The sequence below is a fragment of the Myotis yumanensis genome, unplaced genomic scaffold, assembly GCF_028538775.1.
Source record: "Myotis yumanensis isolate MYYU_CA2020_CCGP unplaced genomic scaffold, mMyoYum1.0.hap1 SCAF_1, whole genome shotgun sequence".
NCBI classification, from domain to species: domain Eukaryota; kingdom Metazoa; phylum Chordata; class Mammalia; order Chiroptera; family Vespertilionidae; genus Myotis; species Myotis yumanensis.
Genome location: NW_027223752.1, coordinates 42,052,345 through 42,076,594, shown reverse-complemented (window position 1 = coordinate 42,076,594; position 24,250 = coordinate 42,052,345). Strand labels below are relative to the sequence as shown.

General features: G+C 40.7%; 1 protein-coding gene across 8 annotated transcripts in view; it reads left to right on the top strand.

Moving 5' to 3' along the window:
- The window catches only part of KIAA0586 (KIAA0586 ortholog), a 98,685-nt gene extending 76,768 nt beyond the window's left edge, over positions 1-21,917 (top strand). For all 8 annotated transcript variants that reach the window (XM_070419066.1, XM_070419063.1, XM_070419068.1 and 5 more), the window contains one exon: positions 21,594-21,917. In XM_070419066.1, the coding sequence (XP_070275167.1) occupies positions 21,594-21,736 (143 nt within the window). In that variant the 3' untranslated portion in view covers positions 21,737-21,917. The remainder of the gene's footprint in view (positions 1-21,593) is intronic.
- The last annotated feature ends 2,333 nt before the right edge of the window (positions 21,918-24,250 follow it).

Here is a 24,250-nt window from a genome sequence, read left to right as displayed (position 1 = left end):
ATATAGTAACAGGGTAATATGCAAACTGATCTAACAGCAGAAAGACTAGGAATGACTGGTCACTATGACACGCACTGACCACCAGGGGCAGACGCTCAATGTAGGAGCTGCCCTCTGGTGGTCAGTGTGCTCCCACAGGGGGAGCTCTGCTCAGCCACAAGCCAGGCTGATGGCTGCCAGTAGAGCGGTGGTGGTGGGAGCCTCTCCTGCCTCCTCAGCAGCACTAAGGATGTCCGACTGCAGCTTAGGTCTGCTCCCTGCTGGCAAGTGGACATCCCCCAAGGGCTCCCGGGCTGCCAGAGTGATGTCTGACTGCCAGCTTAGGCCCAATTCCCCAGGGAGCGGGCCTAAACCAGCAGGTGGTCATCCCCCAAGGGATCCCAGACTGTGAGAGGGCACAGGCTGGGCTGAGGGACCCCCCCGAGTGCACCCGGCCTCTAGTTCAATATAAAGTGTAATCAACCCAGTTCAGTTCAATAAACATTAATGAGCCCTCTCCACACACTATACTTCCAAGTCTCAATGCCTTTGCATGTTATCTTACCACCTGGAGTTTCCTTCTTATCCATGTCTACAGGTCTACCAACTTCTTAGTCTTCAAAATTCAGCTCTGAGTCCTTACTGAGCTTCCAATTGAAAAAAATGAATGACTTATTCATCTTTAACCCCACCTCCACCCTCAGTATTTTTGTGCCCTGAACACAGTCATAATCTTAGCAATAGTGTCTATTTACTGAAACCTTGTTAGGCACTCTGTGTTATTATCTCATTTATTTCTTACAATACCATGCCATAGAGGTAGTTTTATTCCCATTTTTTAAGAGAGAAGTTTCTGGAAGCTTGAAAATTTGGGATTCAAGCCCCTTTGTGCAAAGCTGATGCTCTTTTCCTGGTTTTATGTCATTTTTCCAAGCTCTCTACTAGTTTGATCATATTCTACTCAAATATATCTTTCATAGCGTTACACTAGGACAGAACGCAATCACTCTCAAGTGTGATAGATCTGTTTCTTCCCCCTGAACCCACAATGGTGAAACCTAACATTTGTCAAATGCTTTACAGCTGACAAGGAACCTCTCTCATATCAGAGCTTTCATTTTCACAGCAAACTTGTATGTAAAGATGTTTTTATTGTTGTTGTTTTATTATACAGATGAGAAAACAGAGGCTCATGGAGGTTATGTAACCTCCCTGTTCTTTGCTTGTCTCAGTGTCCACAGAAGTTATTAAAAACTGTTGCTTGATACTGTGGTTTTCAGTATTCTAATAAAACTGGTCAAGATTTATTTCAATGACTTGATATCAAACTAAGTTTTCTACCTGCTATAGTTGTGCAGTTAATTTTTTAAGCATAATATCCTTCAACCTAAATATTATCCTGAATATGGTCTTCCTATATTCATTTTTGATCCCCTATTGTCTATTAGCCACGCAGAGCAAGAGTAATCTTTTAAAAATACGAATCAGATCATATGACTCCTTGCTCAAGACCCTCCAAAGACTTCGTTTTGTTCCAGAATAAAGTCCAGACTCCTCACGGTGACCTGAAAGGATCTACATGATCTGGCCCTTGTCTTCTCTGAAATTATATCAGGGTCAACTTCTGAGATTAAAAACTTGTTAAATGCAGTTTCTTGGGGGTTTTTTCCTTATAAAATTTATGGCACTCCATTAAGATAGTGTATGTATGTGTGTGTGTGTGTATGTATGTATGTGTGTGTGTATATATATATATATATATATATATCCATCCTATATAATAAAAGCCTAATATGCTAAGTGTCCATTTGTCCAGTTGGTCGTTCAACCAATCAAAGTGTAATATACTAGCCGAAACCGGTTTGGCTCAGTGGATAGAGCGTCGGCCTGCGGACTCAAGGGTCCCAGGTTCAATTCCGGTCAAGGGCATGTGCCTGGGTTGCCGGCACATCCCCAGTGGGAGATGTGCAGGAGGCAGTTGATTGATGTTTCTCTCTCATCGATGTTTCTGACTCTCTATCTCTCTCCCTTCCTCTCTGTAAAGATTCAATAAAATATATATAAAAAAAAAAAAGTGTAATATACTAATGATATGCTAAGGCTGCTCAACCGCTCACTATGATGTGCACTGACCATCAGGGGGCAGTCGACCAGTTGCTATGACGTGCACTGACCATCAGGGGGCAGATGCTCCGACTGGTAGGTTAGCTTGCTGCTGGAGTCCAGCTTATTGGGAGTGAGTGAGATGGGCGGGACATGCCCTGGACCCCTCCTGCAGTCCCTCCCCAGCTGGCCAACCTCCCGTGTCCCTCCCTGGCCCCAATCATGCACCAGTGGGGTCCCTCGGCTTGGCCTGCACCCTTTCGAAGTCCAGGACCCCTCAGGGGATGTCAGAGAGCCAGTTTTGGCCAGATCCCACAGGCCTGGCCGAGGGACCCCACTGGTGCATGAATTCGTGCACTGGGCCTCTAGTATACACACACACATACACACACACACACCCATAAAAGTAGAAATAGGCAATTTCTGAAGAAGTGCATGAATAATTATTAATATGCCTAATAATTGGAATGATACAACTCTATATTTTTCATGAGTTAACTCAGTGTCTAAGAAATAATTTACTAATAAATCCAAGATAAACTACTTTTCTTAATCATTTTGTAAGGGAGTTGATTTCATGTGTTGAAAAAAAAACTTTTAACAGAATTGCTTCATTCATGAGTGATGTATTCTTAATTCTTACATAAGACTTTAATAACACTTTAAAACATTTTTTCTTTTCCTGCTTTTTACATGGTAATTCGGCTTACAATAGCAGAAACTGATTTCTTGGATTTGATCATTACAGTTAAAGTGCTCAGTTATTCAGCACTGTTGCCACAAATTAATTTAGACTTTAAAAAAATGTGTGTAAGTGTGCATGTGCAACCGAGCACAGAGGGAAAATACCTGTGGCTGAAATTGCTTATGAGGGTATCAGCCTACACAACAAGTCGTTACTCCATTTCTGCTTCGCTGGGTCACTTCAGAATTACCTTGCAAGGGGTGGAAGATCTAATGCAGTGAGAGAGGTGTACGTGTTCAGCTTCAGTTTCTAGGGTGGAAGAGTGAGTGAGAATAATGTGGACAGTGCAGCAAATGCAAATCGGGAAGCCTGTGTTCATGGACTATAATAATTTTCACAATTCCATAGATATATGTCTTCCCTTTTAACAAACCTAATTATTATTATTATTATAAAAGCGCAAAAAAAAAACAGGGTTAAGTTTATTTAATTATAAAATATGTTCAAATAGTGTGTGTGCATGAAAATGCTTTTATTTTCAGAGTTTCTTTGACGGGCTCCTTAGGCACCACCTAAGAATGGTTTCTTGAGTGTATTTTTACATTTGTGGTCAATGCAGAGGCCCAAAGTGTGCTAGGGTTTCCAGTGGAAGAAATTCAATGCCCTGTGAATTATTTTAAGCGAGGATGCTGTTTACTTTCTTTTAAAATAGTAAAACAAATTACTCTGTTGTGGAATACATACTTACAACAGTCTTTAAGTGAAATATTCCTGTCAATATTTACCTTAAAATCTAATTGTTAATCTTTGTTATACATGTCAACTCAGAATGGAGAGTAACTTTGTCATGTGATGAGCCTCACACAGTAAGGCTGTGGAGAACCCTGGCACTTTTCCTTATGAATATAGTTGCAGTAATACTGTCCTATCTAATGAGGTAAAAAAAAAAAAATTATTAGGTGGAAATGTAGTTCCAAGACTTGTGATTATTGCCTTTCATGCCCTTCTGCCTACGTTAAAACAAATCAGACATAGGAAGTCCTGGAAATATTATGTTGGATATTTTCTAATTACTATGTCAGCATGATCAATCATTCTCTAAATTCGCCAGTTTCCTGAAATAGCTTAGCCTGTGTTCATAGCACTTTACAGGAAGCAGCACCAAATTAGTCTGCATGTCCCCATATATTTTTCTCGGTGTCACAAAGAATCTATATTGTCTAAATGAAATATTTGTCTTTGGCAAAAGGCCTGTGCACCAAACTACAATTAATGAACACAAGAATTAGAAATCAAAACTTTGTTTAGTCTGAGGAAAAACAATTCTTTAAACTGTAACCACATGGCTGTTTCTTGTTTGCATCAACTCTGGGTGACTGTTATTGTCTTCTGTGAATTCTCTGGGGCAGGGGCCTGACTTTGTTGAATGAGCCAATTGTTTTCCTTTGTGTTGCCCATCTAGTAAGTTCCCATCTGGTTTGTATCAGACTGTTTTCACAGCCAACAACTGCTGCCTTCTCTATATCCTGACACTTCAGGGCCCCACGCTATCAAAGCACTGCTGCGCCGGCCTTGCTGGCAGGGCCTCTACAGCTGTGCCTCACAGCTTGGAGCTATTACCCAGAGCACGGGTAACGTAGAACTTGGACTGGCCCCTATTCCCATTGGTGTCGTGTGTACAGTGAACAGAAATCCACCCTCACCTCCCCACCCCCTCACCCCGAAACTCACTATTCAACAGAAAAATCTTTAAGGCTTGAATGTTAGGATATGGAGTGGTGGTGTTCTTATTTTCTAGTGGCTTCCTGTATTTGAAAGCTCATTTTTCATTCTTTCACTCTTTTTCAAAAGTTACCAGGTCTGGCCTTGGTGAAGTGAACTGGTCACTATGTCACATTTAATTCTTGTTTCCAAGTTTAGTCAGGAATGGCTAGATATGGAAAAATCCACCGTAAAGGCTATACAAATAATTCAGTGTGTTTTTAGTAATCGTCACAGGCCATAACCTGAATGAAATGTTTATATTTAAGAAGGATTTCCATCTCTGAAATTGTATTTTCTGTGTGTGGATTGTAGAAGCACTTAGGTTCAAACTGCTTGGTAACTATTAGGGAGTTTCTTTGCCTTCAGCTTTGTTTGCTTTCAAATGTCATTTATAAGAATGTGATAATAGTGGCCTCCTCTAACAATTGTGGCCTTGGGTAATTAAAGTTATAGGAGTTACTGTTGAGGAAGAGTTAAAGTTGAGCATATATATATATTGATTTCAGAGAGGAAGGGAGAGGGAGAAAGAAATAGAAACATCAATGATGAAAGAAATTATTGATCAGGTTCCTCCTGCACACCCCTACCAGAGATAGAATTTGAAACCAGTGCGTGTGCCCTGAACGGGACTCAAACCGTGCCCTCCTGGTTCATAGGTTGACACTCAACCACTGAGCCACACCAGATGGGCAAAGTTGAGTTTATAGATATATAGTTATGATATCATTGCTTTTTATAGACATGAACTGAAACAGCAAACTTTTTTGCACTAAAAATAATTAAATGCCTTTCATAGAATGTATTAATATTTATAAATATTATGCTTTATAATATTAATAAAGTGCTTTCAAGATTAGTTAAAATGATAGTAATTTGTGCTTTTAATTTAAGTGAGTAGCTAATTGTTGCAGAACCCAAAGTAGCAAGTTCTATGAGAGTCAAACTAGAGTTACGATGACAAAAGCTCACCTTCTGCTTCTGAACAATTTCAGCTCACTGATATTTCAAGATTTTAAGAAAAGAAATAGAAAGGAATTTGTCTTTGTAGTTAACAATATAGCCTGTGACTTAGCAATAACCATTCACTTGATATTAAGTCTGCCTAATAAGTAAGGTTAGTTATGTGGCTATTTTAATCATTAGAAAACACTTCAGAACTATAGGGTGTCCCCCCAAAAAATGTGTACACACTTTGAGTTATTATAAAAGCAGAGTATATTAAAATACATTTCATTTTCAAAATGTAATAGAATCAGATGTTAAAGTGTATATACACTTTTTTGGGACACCTTGTATAAAGGAATCACCTTTCATTGCTGAAACTAATCTATTGTTTTTTTTCCCAATATAATATTTTTATGGAAGTGTAATATGCAAAAATGTACACTTATGAGTATTACAGCTGAAAGAATTTTCAAAAACGAAGCTACTTGTATAACTCATAGCCAGCCAAGAAACAGCACGTTGCCAGCACCCTTGACGCGCCCTCACATTCCCTTTCAGTCACAACCTCACCCTCGCTGGGGTAACCACTGTCCTCCCTTCTAACAGCATAGATTAATTCTCTGGTTTCTGTACTTTGAATAAACAAAATCATGTGAAATGTAAGGCTTCCTTCATGAGGCAAACCCATTGTATTTTTTAAGATTCTTTTCATTTTCAAACCGTTACGGCATGCTTTTATAAAGAATTATCCGAGAGGAATTTATTTTAGTAGCCGTGTCACACAGGAAGTGTATTGTAGATAAAGTTGTCTACTAAAACATCGGGTCTCTCAGCTCTCAACCAAATTTTAATGCTGGAATGTCCCTCTAGACATTCCTGCCCCTAAAAGGCGGGAACTCTCTTTTGTCATAACACCACACAGCAATACATTCAAGCACTTAAATGGTTTTTAAATGAGCTTTAGTAATTAAATCTACACTACTCAAATAAATCATGGTTTGCATTCAGGATAGGGTGGCTCACTGTTTTCTGAATTATCGATCAGCTTCGTGGCAGTTGAATGTAAGCTTTTATGCTGCCCCGATACTGTTCCTGACAGTGCTGTCATTGGAGGGAGCCAATGAGTAACTTAATTTGCTTAAAAATATTCTTTTTATATATTTTAACTACTTTAATATTTACAGCATTACTTTTTGTCAGTGAACTCAAATTAGTATAAAAGATCCAGCTATTCTGAATCTTACTACATTTTAGATTTCTCCTTATTAGATTTTGTTTCAAATTCTGGACATCATCTATTTAAAATCTCCTGTGAGTTGAAAAATTCATGTTTGAGAGTCTTTGTCCTTATATTCTTATTTTTCAGTTAATAGCTTTATAATACCATACAGTTTTAAGAAATAATCCATAAAGGATTTGTAAAGCAATAATATAGCGATTTACAGATTTAAGTATTACTATGAGAGCTCTGAGAGCTCTGCCTGCAGTGGCTTTGCATTTCCATCCTTGCAATCTGTCTCCAAACCCAAAGTCACTTGTGTTTATTTTGTGGTGTCTTGAAATATTTAAGTAAAAGTTGACACATTCGCCTTTTGTGGTAAAAGTAAAAGGATAAATTATATTCATGGGTAATTTATGACTCTGTTTTTGTTCGTATTACCCACTCTGAATTTCCTAGAAATTTCTAGATCAAATATTTAGATATTTTCTCTTCTTATCCTTTGACTTAGATATCAATGAGTATTAGGTTTCTTCAGTTTTGAACAACAGGGTAAGGTAGTGTAAGAACCAGCAGATTTGATAAGCAGTTTTCAGATCATGTTGGCCAGGGTGTAGGTTGTGTTTGCTACTTTAATTCTCACCTGCAGAGCCCAATACTCACCGTTCCAGTAAACCCATCATCCAGCAAGTCAGAATTATGAGTCAGCTACTTGTTACAAGAATAAATGACAGTAGTCACTGATATTGACATTGTAGCTTTTTTCATACCATTAGGAGAAATCAAGATGCTCCCCCAGTTTTGGTAGAGGTGAATGTTGTTTATAACAACAGCAACAATCCTATCTAATAATAGACAAACATGGTAATTGACCGTACCTGCGCTACACCTCCCATTGGCTAATCAGCGCGATATGCAAATTAACCACGAACAAAGATGGTGGCTAATTTGCATACTGCAGGCAGGGCGGGACAGTGCCATCCCGCCTGCCCTGCCGCCATCCAGGCCTGCTATCTGTGACCCGGGGCAGTGGGCGTCTGTGTGCGACCCAACCCGGGGCGGCCGGGCAGTGCAGCAGCAATCTGCCAGGCGTCCCGTGTGTGACCCGACCCGGGGTTGCAGTGATCCGCCAGCCTGCCCGGGTGTCCCGTCTGTGACCCAACCCGGGGCGGCCGGGCGGGGCAGCAGCGATTGGCCCGCCTGGCCTCCATCCGGGCGTCCCATGTGCGACCCACCCAGGGCGTCCTGTGTGCGACCCAACCCGGGGCGGCGCCCCAACCCCCGGATTGGCCCTGCCGTGTGCGCGACCCATGGAGGCGGGGCAGGCACCAAGGGATCGGGTCTGCCATCTGCCACCCGGGGAGCAGGCCTAAGCCAGAGGTGGTTATCTCCCGAAGGGTCCCAGACTGTGAGAGGGCACAAGTGGGGCTGAGGGACACCCCTCACTCCCCCTCCCCCACCAGTGCACAAATTTTTGTGTACCGGGCCTCTAGTCTATATATATAAAACCCTAATATGCAAATAGACTGAATGGCAGAACAACCAAACAACTGGTTGCTGTGACGTGCGCTGGCCACCAGGGGATGTGCGCAGAACATGGCAGGTGCCACCTGTGTCAGGATGGTGAGTAGGGGCACCAGACCAAGGCAGGGTGCCGGTCACTGTTATCAGGGCGAGCCTCTGGTAGTTACTGAAAATTCTTTGCTCCCACACGCTGTGGTCCTGCCCAGCGCTCGCACCTGCTGCCAGTGCCAGCCCTGCTCACATCCGCTGCCAGCACCTAGTGCCGGTCCCAATCGCTCGGTGCCGTCAGCGGGTGCGAGTGGTGGCTGCCAGCCCATATCGCCCTGAGGGCTTCTCCACCTCCCCCTGCCCCTGAGGGGCAATCAGGGCAGCAGCCGCCACTTGCACCTGCTGCTGGCGCCGGCCCCAATTGCTCTGTGCTGTCAGTAGGTGCGAGTGGGGCTGGTACTGTCAATGTGTGGGAGTGGCAGCAGTGGCAGGAGCGGGGCTGCTGGCAGACAGAGGACTGGGGCTGTGGTGGGAAAGGCCAGGTGAGGGCATGGAGGATGGGCCGAGACCCGCCCCTGTGCCCACCGCAGTGTAGTGGCCCACAGTTCCTTTCAAGGTGCACGAATTTGTGCACCGGGCCCCTAGTAATATACTATAATAGCTACCTTCTAAGTATACTTCCTAATGTAATGCATTCTGCTAAGATCTTCGGTCAACCCAATTTGTTAGGTAATAGTCTCATTTTATACTTGAGAATCTGAGGCTCAGAGAAGTTACATATTTTGCCAAAGGTCACATCCTATATAATAAAAGCCTAATACTAGTATGTTAAGTGTCCGGTCATCGGGTGGGCCATTCAGCCAATCAGAGCATAATATGTTAATGATATGCTAAGGATGCTCAACCACTCGCTATGACATGCATTGACCACCAGAGGGCAGACAGTCGACTGGTCAACCAGTCGCTATGACATGCACTGATCACCAGGGGTCAGACGCTCCAACTGGTAGGTTAGCTTGCTGCTGGGGTCCGGCCGATCAGGACTGAGTGAGATTGACCGGACACAACCTGGAGCCCTCTCGCAGTCCCTCCCCGTCTAGCCAACCTTCTGTGTCCTTCCCTGACCCTGATTGTGCACCAGTGGGGTCCCTCGGCCTGGCCTACTCCCTCTCACAATCCAGGACCCCTTGAGGGATGTCGAAGAGCTGTTTTTGGCCCAATCCCACTCAACACAGGAGTTGCCCCCTGGTGGTCAGTGTGTTCTCACAGGGGGAGCACCGATCAGCCAGAAGCCGGGCTCACAGCTGGTGAGCTCAGCGGCGGTGGTGGGAGCCTCTCCCACCTCCGCAACAGTGCTAAGGATGTCTGATTGCCGGCTTAGGCCCGCTCTGGGGAGCGGGTCTAAGCCAGCAGTTGGACATCTCCCAAGTGCTCCTAGCCTGCGAGAGGGCGTAGGCCAGGCTGAGGGACTCCCCCCTCACCCCCCGCACAAATTTCGTGCACCAGGCCTCTAGGCACTAATGAAAAATGACAGAGCTGGGAGTCAAACCAAGTCCAACTCTGAAAGCAAAGGCTTTACTCTTAAACATCGTATCTCCTTCCTTGATAATTTTTAAAGAAAGTATTAGAGATCATTTCTGATTATTCTTACAGGGCTCAGTATCTGAAGACACATCCTAGTAGAAGAGTATGAAAAAGTTAGGAGGTGGGGAAGAACTGTATGCTGTGGGTTGTAGTCCCTATTACTAATCTGTGACATTGATTTCTTTGTCAGTAACCTCTCTGAATCATGATTTCTTTATTAGTAAGAATAAGATACTTTGTGAAGTCCCTTTTAGCTCTACTGCTGTAATATGTGATCAGTATTTTTTCCTTTTTCTTTTTTAAACAAAAAGTCTCCTTGTCAAAATTATTTTGAAAAGATTGCCTAACAAGAATGATTGTTGTTGTTTTTTTGTCAATGGAAAAAGTTAGAAAATAATCATAGGCTAAATAACAATAAAACTACCATTATTGAGTGCCTACTTTCTAGTTACAGCTCTAAGTTAGTTACATACATCATCGTTGTTAATGATCATCAGAAACCTATGAAATAGAAGAGTAAATTGAAGCACAAAGTGGTGGTATTTCAGGTCTCACAGCCAGTTCGTGTTGGCACTGAGAGTTGCATTTAGGCAGTTTAGCTTCTGAGTTTGTGCTCTTAGCTACTAACTTACAGCTGATATAGTGTTCAATTATCATTTACTTGCAATTTTTTATCTTACGTACCACAGTATAAAATAGATAGGAGAAGTGTTTTTCCCCTAAAAACTGATCTATAAAAGATCACAGAGTGGTCTATCTATTTGACATAAAGGTTTCAGAAACATCGTTCTGCTGGATATTTCTTGAGCCACTATATGCAAAGAATTGAATCTTGGGGGAAATGAAGCGGTAAAATGGAGGGAAACCATTTGTTTTTCTACCCTTTAAGTAAATCCAGCATTACAATAATTTTACTTCAACCTATGAAGTGGTTTAATGGAGATCTAAAAATAATAACAGATTTGATATGTTATTTCAATTTAGATGTTTTTACTAATGTAATTTTGTATGATACAAAGAGATGACCGAAGTATGTTTTGGTTTGAAGTAATGAAATAGTTGTAATTTTTTTGAGCTAAAATTTTTTTTAATGAAACATTCTTTTTTTATTACAAATAAAATGGAGTGTATAAAATTCACATTTAGGTTTTTATGAATTTAGAAGAGTGTTTCACTGTAGCAGCAACTCCCTTTGGGGATACACCCGGAGTGCAGGCCTATCAGAATAGAAGGGAGCCCTTGTTAGTTTGAAAAGTCCCCAATGTGATTCAGACTTTCCCTTCTCTCTACCCCAAACCTCGGTTAAAAAATCACTGGTTTAGAAAGGGCTTCACAACGCTCTTATGCAAACCCATCCAGGTATAACATATAGCACCTTTCTGAAGAGAATAAAACAGAAAGTCATAGAACAAGAAGAGGAAAAGAAAAATTACCCAGTGTAGCATTCGAGTTACACAAGTGGAAACATGAGCAGATAGAAATGATATAATTTTAAAAGGCAGAGAGCTCAGTTGGGTGTTAGCCTTTGAAATCTCTTATATTTTAGGTGGAACAGGAGCAGTTGGAAGATTTGCTGACTACTCTCATTCTGCTCTGTGTTCATTTTGTCTTTCCAATGAAAGAGAATTGAGATAACGTCCTACCCTTCTTTTGGGCTTCACAACACCTAATGTAATAATGATGGGTACATAAAAGGAACTTAAATTTTTTAAGCTGAATCTTACATAGACTGAACGTCCTCTTTCTTAGTTTCCAGCCTGTTTTGTTAAGTATGAAAGGGAATGATGTTGCTGATTTCTTACCATAACACAATACATATGCTTGAACTCTGGGCTTGGAGGCAACCACCGCAGAGAAGACTTCTACTTACCTGCTACAGATAAATGGTTCTTCAGTGGAAGGGGCCTCTGAGGTGGTCCTGATACCCATTTCCACGATTGTCCTTCAGGATCTGAAAGGTAGCTCACATAAGCGGAAGGGCCAGGCAGGCACGGCTGTCCCTCTCCAACTCAGAAACTTAGAGGCATTCTGGGAAGTGAGGTCATAGGTAGTGTCTCACAGTAACATCATAATGAGCACTTATAATGAATTTAAAGATTTTTAAAAACCAGTATCAAAGTTGGATATTCCATTTGGGTTTATTTGCAGATTATCAATACATGAGAGGCCCAGTGCATGAAATTCGTTCACTTGCGGGGGCGGGAAGGGGGGGTGGCTGTCCCTCAGCCCGGCCTGCACCCTCTCGCAGTCTGGGAGCCCTCGGGGGATGTCCGACTGATGGCTTAAGCACGCTTTCTCCCCACCGCCCCCACCCTCCCAGGCCTAAGACACCCTTGGCAGTCAGACACCCTTCGCGCTGCTACGGAGGCAGGAGAGGCTTCCGCCGCCACCACTGTGCTCGCCAGCTCAGAATGGGGCTCCCCAAGTGGGAGTGCACTGACCACCAGGTGGCAGCTCCTGCGTTGAGCGTCTGCCCCCTGGTGGTCAGTGCACATTATAGTGACCTGTTCTGCCTTTTGGTCAATTTGCATATTAGCCTTTTATTATATAGGATAAGTAAACTATTTGCCCACAATCTTACTCTTATAAAACTATATTTTCCTCTAAAACTGTTTTTTTTAAGATTTCATTTCTTCATTGAACTGTATTGCATTTTAATTTCTAAACATTTAATTTTGATGTCGCTTATAGTATAACTACAGTAGTTTAACAGGACTGTTTGTCTCCAGTGAGAATATATTGCTTAGTTTAATGAACTATGTAACACTTAAAATCACATTCATTTAATTATCTTCTTTTAAATCCACCTGAAATTTTTGTGAAATAAAGGAAGCTTGAGAGATGACTTTTACCTTAGAGAAAATAAAAAAAATACTGGTTATGCCATATTATGACTTTATTCCAAATCATTCTGCCCTAAGAATTTGTTCAAAACAGTAGTTATTGGCAGTTATTGGTGCTTTTCAGAGCATGGGTTGACAGCGGACTATGTGTACTACAGGCTTCTTTCTCTCTCCAGTTATTTAACATTTCTCTGCTTCATAATTTTCTAACCATAAAGAGAGTTTCCCCGGCCTGTTTCATTTTAATGTTAACATTTGGCTTCTGTTGAACAGTGTAGGTCTCTTTTGTGCTCCCCGACAACTTTATTGGTTGTTTCACATAGATTGTGTTAGGCAGCATGTCCCAGGCTGGCCTAGGGAAAAGGGAAATTCTAAGCTGCTTTTTGTGATTATTAAATCCTTAAGTCAAAATATCTGTGAAAACTTTAAAAATATCTGAATAAATGGCCTGTGGGTTTCTCCTACTTAATACAAATTGTGAATTCTCTTCTGGTCTTTTGCTTCCTCCTTCCCCTAATCTTTGATGCATAAAGATAATAATCTATTAGGTAAAGTATTATTTTATTGATGGTCATTAAGATCCAGCTGTTTAACTTCCTTCTTTATATTAAGGCCACTATATCAGGCTTCTGTTTACCTGGTTTTATGAGAGCAACTGTGGGGAGTGCATTTGGTTCGTGTTCTTTTTAGTGAATAGAAATGAATCATGATTATTTCTATGCTTAACTGATTTTCTTATGCAAAAAAATTTTTTAGCTGTAGCTTCACCAGGTGATATAGATCTCGGACACATTGAGCCCAATCTGTACCTTACATCTGACTTACGGGGATGATTTTTACTTTAAAAGTTGTTGGACTTGGGAGCTATTCAGGTTTTTTTATTTCCCTGCAATTTCTTTTTCTCATAATAATCAACATAGTAGAGATAGTAATTCTAGTGTTTTTTTTTCAAATTATAAGAGAAAGTTTCTTTAGAAAGTTACAGAGGAAGTGGAAGTAAGCCAGCTGGGCTGCGCAGGCTCAGGAAACAAGTTACGGACGCAAAAGAAGGGTCCTTGGAGCTTAGGAGAGGGAAAGGCAAAGGAAACACACCTGGGGGGAGTAGAGGGCGAAGGGAAAGGCTCCTGAGAGAGAGAGCGAGCCCAATTTGTTATTTGCCTAAATATCTATAGCACTCCCCAGGCATAGGACTCCCTTCAGGCACTGAGCTCCACTCTCCGGAAGTTAGAGGACAGAAAAAATTTATCATTTCCCTTTGGAAAGTTTATAAAATGTTGAATTAAAAGGCTGCAGGTGTGGTATTCAGAGCTCTGAGGATAGTACTTGAGATAATTCCATCTGGGGGAGGTTATTTGTTGGGACAGGACAGTGTTTAAACTTTGAAGTCAGTTTTAAACAAAGTGAAGCAGCTGGAACCTGGCATAAGAAGAAACGAATCTTTCACATTAACTATTGCTTTTTAGAGGAAAAAGAATTGGAGTTGTTTTTACAGGTGCCGATGCAGTTATTCTTCCTATAGGAAGAATTTTATCTTAAATTATAAATTTTAAAATAAGCATTTGTCAACTCAGAAAACAGAAGCAATAGTAAACTTAAAAAATGTAATGGGATTTATGTCTAAACATATTTTGGGATGAGACTATACTAACATATTAAATCACTTTTAAACATGAAAGCAAGGGAAGAAATGTTTAATAGTGACTAATTCTGGAAAGCAGAGGCAGATAAAATATTACATACTAAACATCAAATGACCAGGCACCTTCTCCGTCAAGACTTACAGTATTTTTCTCAAGCACTGAAGCTATAATGTTGCAAAATCTGCAGGGCTGGGTTAAGTATGTGAGGAGAATTGAATGCAGCAGGATAGTTTAGCAGCTGCTTAAACAAGGAATTAAAGCAAGAGGAGATGCGTCCAGGGTGGACAGGAAAAATACTTCAAGAACTCAATAAAACACAGCTGACATATTGTTACATTTTCAAAGACAGCTGGCAAGTGACTGCATTGCTGGCACTCAGGGCTGATTCTAAAGACCAGATCTGGTCAGCCGTGAATCTAAGCAAGCTGTTAGTCATGAGGAACCACAGACTCGAGGTGGAAACCAATCAGTTAGGGTCGGCCATCATTGCAAGGCCTGGCATTATGCTACAACTTTACAGAATGCAGAGATAAATAAGACACAGTTGCTGACCTCGTGTAGCCCACATTTAACAGGAACAGCAGACCCACAGCAACTAATGATAATACGAGATGAGAAGGTCACAGGTACTTACTGTGTACCTGCTGTACCGGTCACTCAGAAGGCAGTGACTGCAGGTCCCAATCCATGCTCTTAAGGAGTATACTTTCCTGTGGAAGTGACAGGTACATAACTAATTACAGTGCAGTTGGTAAGTGCTATACTAGAGCTGCCTTTGGAAAACAAAGCATCCACAATTAACAGGAGAGTTCTTTTACCATTACTGTTGGGAAAACAACTCATGGAGCTGTGGTATCCTTTGAGTCAATGATTCTTAAGTATGTAGGGCTACGGACCCCTTGAAGACATCAATAGCTATGCCCATCTGTCTCCCTCCTCAATTGTACTTACATGAAAATAATTTGCATACTGTTTCAGGGTATTCACAGATCCCTGGTTGTCCTTCCATGAAATATGGGTTAAGGTCCTCATTAAGGTTAAGTACTTAGATTAAATGGTTGCAGGTTCGATTGCTGGTCAGGGCACATACCTAGGTTTCAGGTTTGGTCCCAGTCGAGGTACACACAGAAGGCAACCGATCAGTGTTTCTCAAATCAATGTTTTTCTCTCCCTTCCTCTCTCTCAAACCAATAAACATATTCTCAGGTGAGGAATAAAAAAAGAAAAAAGAAGAAGACCATTGTATTTCTTTCCTTTCCAATTTGATTTTTAAATGTGCAGTTTATAACAGACTAGTCTTTATCTGCATGTAGAAAACACCAAAACCCAGCAATTTAAAGTACTTCTATCTACTCCTCGTCTCATAGAAGAATACCACAAATTCATATATGTGGCTTGTGCTACATGCAGTTATCTGCTTGTCTAATGTTGTTTTAGGAGAGAAGGCTTTGTTTGGACTTCTCGAAGTTAGCAAATGACAGAGATATACTAGTAACAATAGGTGTTACCAAGTGTTTGAAGATTAGAGTCAGAATGTAAGGCCTGCTGATGAAATTGAATTATCTAAATTTAAAAACCTTTTCAAAAGTTATGTATATTTTAAAAGTTATACAGACAATATACAGGCAAAATCTTAAATGGACATTTAAAATCTTTATATTACTTAAATTAAAAAAATCTTTATATTACTTAAAATAAATTAGTTTTAGCTTTTTTGTTCCTTAGTCTTATAAATCCAGTATCAAAGAACAGAAAGCATAAAATTTCTTAATAAATTTTAATTATTTGTAAAGCCAAAAAGATTTGAACTTCAAATTCCAAATGTCTACAAAGTATATTAAAATACATCTTAGGAAGCTTCAAGCTCATGGTCTCCCTCAGTGGCATCCCAGCTTAAATGCATGCCAGGTTAAAGACATACTGCAACCCCATTGAATCAAGAAATGGTCTCTTTAAAAACAAAAATCTGAAAACAGCTGTTGAAACAATTACATCATAGAGTAATGACATGACTGGAAATTTTTGAAGTCAAATTCAAAAGCATCAGACTATTTACTATAGGTAGAAAATTTATGTTTGTTCTACTGATGATTTGTTAAGATAGTTTGTCTTTTCTTTAAAAAATTTTTTTTAAACTGTAAAGGACCATAACTGGATAGGAATGTTACTCTCTTGCCTGTTAACAGGAATGAAAATGATGCTCTAAAAAAAATGTTCTCAGTTTAAAAATTTCTCTTTTAAAGTTCTTAAAACTGTGACTGTTTTAGCTTATGGAGATTAATACTTCATAAAGTTTTCCCAAAATGTATATTGTGAAATAATTTTAGATAAAATAGTGCATTTTATTCACATAATTGGTTGTTTTAAACAATTACTAGAGTTAAAAGTAGCACAATTACTTGGAGGCCTTCTAGAGCTGTGGGGGTTTGCTTGGTGCATTTCCTTGAAACAGTCTTACCCTTTCTGAAACCACTACCTTTTGTGGCCCACCCTGAGGGTCATTGCCTCTTGGGATAGTTCCTTTCCAGTTACATAAAAGCTCATATAAAGAGCGAATCTATTCTGAGTGCTTTCCCTGTGCCAGCACCATACAGAACACTTTCTATGCCTTATTCCATGTAATGTTCACAAAACCCTCCGAGGTAGGTAGCTGTCTTTATTTTATAGATGGGAAACTAGGGTTTAGGGAAGTTATTAACTTTCCCAAAGTCTCTTGTCACTCACAATTGCTCTTACCCCTTACCTATTTTTTTTTATAGCACTTATCATCTCCTGACATTATGTTTATTTCCGTACTTGTTTCTCATTTGCTCCTACACCGGACTGGAATATGATGCCAGTGAGATTGGAGCCTTTGTCTTGTTCACGGATGAAATTTCCAGTGCCTGGCACATAGTACGTGCTCAGTTGATATTTGCTGAGTAAATCGATGGATAAGTCCAGCTGCCCAGCTCTGTCCTATTCCGGAATCCATGCTCTCTCCTGCCCCCCACTCAACCCACTCTCTATATTTTTTAAGTGATTTTCTTTTGTTGTTGTTAATCCTCACTTGAGGATATTTTTTCCATTGACTTTTAGAGACAGTGAAAGGGAGAGGGAGAGGCAGAGAGAAACATCGATGTGAGAGAGGCACATCGATTGGTTGCCTCCTGCACACATCCCAGTCAGCGCCCTGGAACCTGCAACCAAGGCACGTGCCCTTGACTGGAATCGAACCTGGGACCCTTCAGTCTGTGGGCTGATGCTCCATCCACTGAGCCAAACCAGCTAGGGCTCAACCCACTCTTTATTCCTTGCTACCCAGAAGCTTCACACCAACCGTCTGCATGGGACCATTCCCATGTGTCTGGTCAGTAGACATCATTTGGACCCTAGACTTGCCCTTGACCTGTCATAAAGGGACTTGTGCTTGGAACTTCATCACTGCTCCCCTCCTCAGCTGCCTCTGCCATTCCATATCACCCTTAAATGGAATTTCCCTCAACAACTTTTAGCAGTAGTAGTTTCTTCTGTGGGTAATGACGGTATTTGGTATAAAGCAAAGAAAAGTGAGTTGTGGCCTTAGCTCTACTAATTATGAGTTAGATCAGTGATTCCCAAAGTGGGCGCTACCGCCCCCTGGTAGGCGCTGCAGCGATCCAGGGGGGCGGTGATGGCCACAGGTGCATTTGGGGGCAATGAGTAACTGCTATTAAAATTTTTAAAAAAATTAATTTCCAGGGGCTGAGTAATATTTTTTCTGGAAAGGGGGCGGTAGGCCAAATAAGTTTGGGAACCACTGAGTTAGATGATTTATACCAGACGCTTCTCTGAAAACCATCTCTTACTTCGTGTGACCCTTCACTCTTGGATCCTTTCTCCTTCCCTCAGACACTTTGCTTTTGTTTTCCTTTATTTTCTCCTTATTTACTATTGTTGCCCTTCCCTATATTTTTGTCACCATTTCTCTTCTCAGTCTATTTTCCTTTCCTAGGAGATCACTGTTCTCATTGTTCTAACTCTTATATCTGGTTAGGTGGTTGCTATTTTGTTATTTTTATATCTCTAAAACTGCCTTATAATTTTGACTAAGAGTTGCCTAGAAAAGTCTGCTCACACATTTTGCAGGCATTCAGACTCACCAAGTATGTAACTGACCCCAGTATTTCCCCACCTCTCTATGTCACCATAGCCTCAAGCTTGTTTGTGTTCTTATTACTACTCATTCAGTCATTTCAGAGCCATATTCAATTCTTTATAAAGTGCTGAGCCTTCCTCTAGGTATCCTGAATCTATTTCCACTCCACGGATCATCAGTTCTTGCATGGACTGTCTCCAGAGATTCCTTTCTCCTGTTTTCCACACAACTCTTAGAAGTCCCTTTTCTAAAATATATTTGCTCATAATTACTCCTATGTTCAAAGTCTATTGTGACTCATCATTGTTTGCAGAATTTGACCCTGACCTTCCTTCACAGCCTTCTATCTCATCATTCCTCATATCCAGCCAAGAGTTTGATATCAGAATACTCAGAGTTCCGTTAACATACTAACTTTATCTTGACTTTATTTTGTTGGTCTCTTTTCCTTCGTTGTCTTCTACATCTTGTAAGTCCCAGCTCAACTGCTGCTTTCACCTAATTTAAGCTAAGGATTCCTGTACATGTTTATCTCCACTACTAAGTTTTGAGCTCTTTGGAGATGAGGCTGATTTCTTTTTCACCTGTGCATCCTCTGAGCACCATCTTGGCTCTGCACACAGTCCGCTTCTATCGATTTTTACTTAGTGAGTGTATGCTTTCGGAAAAGCCAGCTCTGTGCCTCAGTTGCCTTGTCATTTTGTCTTTCAGAATTACTATTAGGATGAGGTGAAATGATGGGGAAAAGATCTTAGTAAAAATTTAATCGCTGTGTTAATATAAGGCAGTAACTGCAAAAAATAGCATAACGTTACAATAATTGAATTTAATGTGGTCTTTGGCATTTCGAAATGTCTTTAAGATCCAAAAAGATAAGAAATTATAGTTCTCATAACATCGTTGACAGTTTAATCAGTTATTTTGTGCACAGGGAAAATGAAGGTACATAGAGAGCAGCTTTGTGCAATTAGATAACAGAGAAAATAATAATTTCTGGTATCAGTGTAGTCTTTGAAAGATGTGGAACTCAAAGAATGAGTTTTTCTTAATAATAGGGAAAGGTAACAGTTAATTGATTTTTTAAAAATATGTTTTTATTGATTTCAGAGAGGAAGGGAGAGGGAGAGAGAAACATCAATGATGAGAAAGAACCATTGATCAGCCACCTCCTGCATGCCCCCTACTGAGGATCAAGCCCGCAACCAGAGCATGTGCCTTTGACCAGAATCAAACCTGGCACCCTTCAGTCCTCAGGCAGAAGCTCTATCCACTGAGCCAAACCAGTCAGGGCTTCATTGATTTTATGGGTTGAAAATTAATTTTGCTCTCAGACATACTAGTAGTTATACCCTGTGTTAGCTTTTACTTTACTGACGACGTGAGCTCTCACCTGGGATACTTCTCTTGGTTATTTTGTGGATTCTGCATTAAGGCTTTACAAAATATCAGAATATTTAAATATCAGGATATTTAAATAACGCTTATGTCCCATAGATATTTTTCAGAGCAGTTCTTAATTGTTTCTTAATGTTTTTATTGTATTCTGACAGAGCTAAATTTTTAAAAGTTTCCTTCCTATTTAAAATATTTATTCTATTTAAATTGATATAAGAATTGCTTTCTTAAAGGATTATACTATGGTGGTACAGTTTGTGATGTTGCTATAATGATGCCAAATCTAATTTCTCCTTCTTCTTTTATGAAAAAAACCCCCACATACCTGATACCAGTAACAAAAAGGAATGATGTAATATTAAAATAGAATTTGTTAGACTTCCTGATATGAAAGGAATATGCTTTTACAAGCATTCTGATTATCTTGGACAGCTGTGATTGAGTCACCACTGAAATCTACTGAACTATCTATCCCTATAAAAATTTTCACTTTATTACTGTGGAAACTATTTTAAAAATATAAAGGAGTTTTAGAAAAAGCACTATGACTCTTTACTCAGAGATGTCTTTAACATTGTTTAAGATACTTTGTTCTTAAGATGTTTACTATTCTTATGCATATATGGTAAATGCATGAAATTTGAAATGAGGATTTTGTGTTCTTAAATAATACTGAGTTGGCATTCTGTATGTTCTTAGTCAATATACTTTAAACTTAGAGGGATGAATTAGGGTATTCACGGATAGATATGCATATATAGTCAGCTCTGGTGTTTGTTAATGATTTCTTCATCCCAAACAGCCTCCTTTACTCGCTTGCTATGATACCTGTAGCATTTCTCATCTGTACACAACCTTTGGCCCTTGTATTGCTATCTCAGTCCATTCAGGCTGCAATAGAAAATATTATAGGCTAGCGCTAGCCCTAACCGGTTTGGCTCAGCGGATAGAGCGTCGGCTTGTGGACTGAAGGGTCCCAGGTTCGATTCCTGTCAAGGGCATGCATGTACCTTGGTTGCGGGCACATCCCCAGTGGGAGATGTGCAGGAGGCAGCTGATCGATGTTTCTGACTTTCTATCCCTCTCCCTTCCTCTCTGTAAAACATCAATAAAATATATTTTTAAAAAAGAAAATATTACAGGCTGGGTAACTTCTAAACAACCGACATTGATTTCTCACAGTTCTGGAGGCTGGAAGGCACCCCTTCCTGGTTCATAGCCAGCACCTTCTCTCTGGTCTCAGATGGTGGAAGGGGCCAGGAAGCTCTCTCGGGCCTCTCTATCAGGGCTCTACCCTCATGACCTATACCCCTGCCAAAGGCCTCACCTCCTCCTAATACCTTCACACCAGGCTGTAGGATTTCAACATATGGATTGGGGGTCGGAGGCACATAAGCATTCATATCATATACTTGGTACATTGTTATATCTGTGACAAGTTTTGAGCACCTGGAGAGAAGAAATTACCTCATATGCAATCCTTGTTTTGATCCCCTGTATTATTTGGAAAGTTTAAAGCACATAATACTCAGGATGCGCCGAAACCGGTTTGGCTCGGTGGATGGAGCGTCGGCCTGCGGACTGAAGGGTCCCGGGTTCGATTCCGGTCAAGGGCATGTACCTGGGTTGCGGGCACATCTCCGGTGGGAGATGTGCAGGAGGCAGCTGGTCGATGTTTCTCTCTCATCGATGTTTCTAGCTCTCTATCTCTCTCCCTTCCTCTCTGTGAAAAATCAATAAAATATATTTTAAAAAAAAAATACTCAGGATGCATCTGTTTAGCTGAACGAGTTTCTCCTCTTTACAGGAGGTAAAGCAGGACCACCCTTCACTAGTAAGACGTCACCCACCAAGATGTCTGTGACGCTACCCTCGGCGAACCTGGAGGACTGCCCTTCATCCCTGAGCATCCAGGGGGACTCGGAGTCCTCGGAAGCAGACACCTTCTGAATGGGGAGTGAGGACCACGACAGTATTTGTGCCACTGGCTTTGAGGTCATTTTTCTCTGACATAAAACCATCTCTCACACTGTTTTGGTATTGAGCGTATTCTGAAAAATTATTTCTAAACTTTTATTAAAATGGAAAGCATAATTTGAGTAGGTAAAATTTTTAAATAAAGTATTTGAAATGTAAATCATTGTGAGTGTGGCTGTGAATTATTTCTTAGAATCCTGAGGCACCGCAGAATAGTGGAAAGGGCATGCATGACTTCTCTCATCTAAGCATTTGTTCTACAGATATAATTATTTGTACATAGCTATGAAATTATGTTGGTCAAGGTCTTTCATTCCAAAAAATTTTTTTTTAATATTTTTTATTGATTTCAGAGAGGCAGGGAGAGGGGGAGAGAGAGAGAGAGAGAGAGAGAGAGAGAGAGAGAGAAACATCAATGATGAGAGAGAATCATTGATTAGCTGCCTCCTGCACACCCCCCACTGGGGATGGAGCCCACAACCTGGTCATGTGCCCTGACTGGGAATCAAACTGTGACCACCTGGGTCATAGGTCAACATTCAACCACTGAGCCATGCCAGCTGGACCCAATTTTTTTTATAACAGTAAATAATTAGAATCAATCTAATGCCTATCACTAAGGGAGTGATTTTTAAAAAGTGATGATATATCGATACAATGGAATACTATGTGGTACAAAAAAGAATCTAAAAGTGTTTATGGGTAGATATGGAATTATCTCAAATATATATACATATTTTAAAAATAAGTTTTTTATTGATTTTAGAGAGAGAAGGGGGAGAGAGAGAATCATTGATGAGAGAAACATCAATTAGATGCCTCCTGCATGCCCCCTACTAGGGATCAAGCCCGAAACCTGGGCATGTACCCTGACCTAGAATTGAACCAGTGACCTCTTGGTACATTGGATGACACTCAACCAAGCCACACTGGCCAGGGCTCTGAGATATATTATTAAAGTGAAAAAGCCATATACAAGAAGTGTGTGAATTATGCTATCACTGTTTAAAATGGACTACAGAGGAATCCAACTATATGGTGTGTACACACATACAGGGTGGGGCAAAGTAGGCTTACAGTTGTGAGTAGGCGAAACACAGTTTATACTTGTATTATTATTTATTAATTATTGTATTATTTTTCTACAGGAACAACTGGACACCTGCTTTTGTTCCACACCGAATATGCTTACATATATGTATTTGCTTATGTGTGCATTAAATATCTTTAGAAAGATAAACAAGAAACTGCTAACTTGTCTCCGGGGATTGAGGGGCTAGGTCAGTGGTCGGCAAATTCATTAGTCAACAGAGCCAAATATCAACAGTACAACGATTGAAATTTCTTTTGAGAGCCAGATTTTTTAAACTTAAACTATATAGGTAGATACATTGTTATTAACTTAATTAGGGTACTCCTAAGGCTTAGGAAGAGCCACACTCGAGGGGCCAAAGAGCTGCATGTGGCTCGCGAGCCCCCAATTTGCCTACCACGGGAAGGTGATAGGAGTCAAGGAAGACTGTAGCTATTGTGTATTTGATCTACAGTTGTAACAGGAAAAATTCTGAATGCGGTCAGTTTTTTAATATATATTATGTCTACCTTATAAAGCTTTATACTTTGTAAAAACTGTGAAATGAGACTGGATTACTTTTAAAGTGTCAATATATAAAAAAGAAAATAAAAGCATGGCTTTGTAATCCAGTACATGTAGATTCTAATTCCAGTCTCTTCACACCTACGTGCTCTTGTTAGAGGCAAATGAGCCTCTCCTTGGTGGCTGCCTGGTAAATGGTAAATGGGTTTCATACTTAGTTGTCAGGATGGTGGGGATTATCAATAATGTTGGGGTGGCACCCAGCACAGTGCCTGGCACCAGCTCAGCGCTCAATAAGTGGTAGGTGTCATTATCTTGGGAGATTTGGGCATCTCCCAGTAGCGGTGTGTGCACATGAGAAGGGCAGCCTAGCTTTAGCACAAACATTTTCCTGTCACTGCTGAAGTCCAAGCACACAGCGACTATAGTCATGCTTCGCTCGGTATTTTTCTTGGTTACTTAGTGAGTCTCAGCCCCGAGTGCACTGTAGAACCTGTGGCTGCTTGAAAAATGCCTGGGGTCCAGGCCCAGCACCTTGATTTATTGACCTAGGGTGGGGCCCAGGCACTGGTACTAAAAAAGGAGAAAGACCTTCCCGAGGTGACTTTAATGTCCACTTGAGGTTGAGAATTCCTGAAGAGCAACTTAGAATTCCTTAAACTTCTAGTAAGGCCCACTGCCTGGAGAACTTAGGAAGAGTTTGAGGATTTCTTCTAACTGAAGATAGAAGCTGCTCAAACTTAGGGAAACAGAAATGTGTCCGCCTTCCTCACGTTCCTCTGCCCAGCTCCTCCGGCTCCTCCAGATGTCTGGCTACCTGAATGCTTTAGGGTGCACTTCAGAACCTGTTTTTCTTTGCTGTGGCCTGTGGACAGGTCTACTTGTCATAG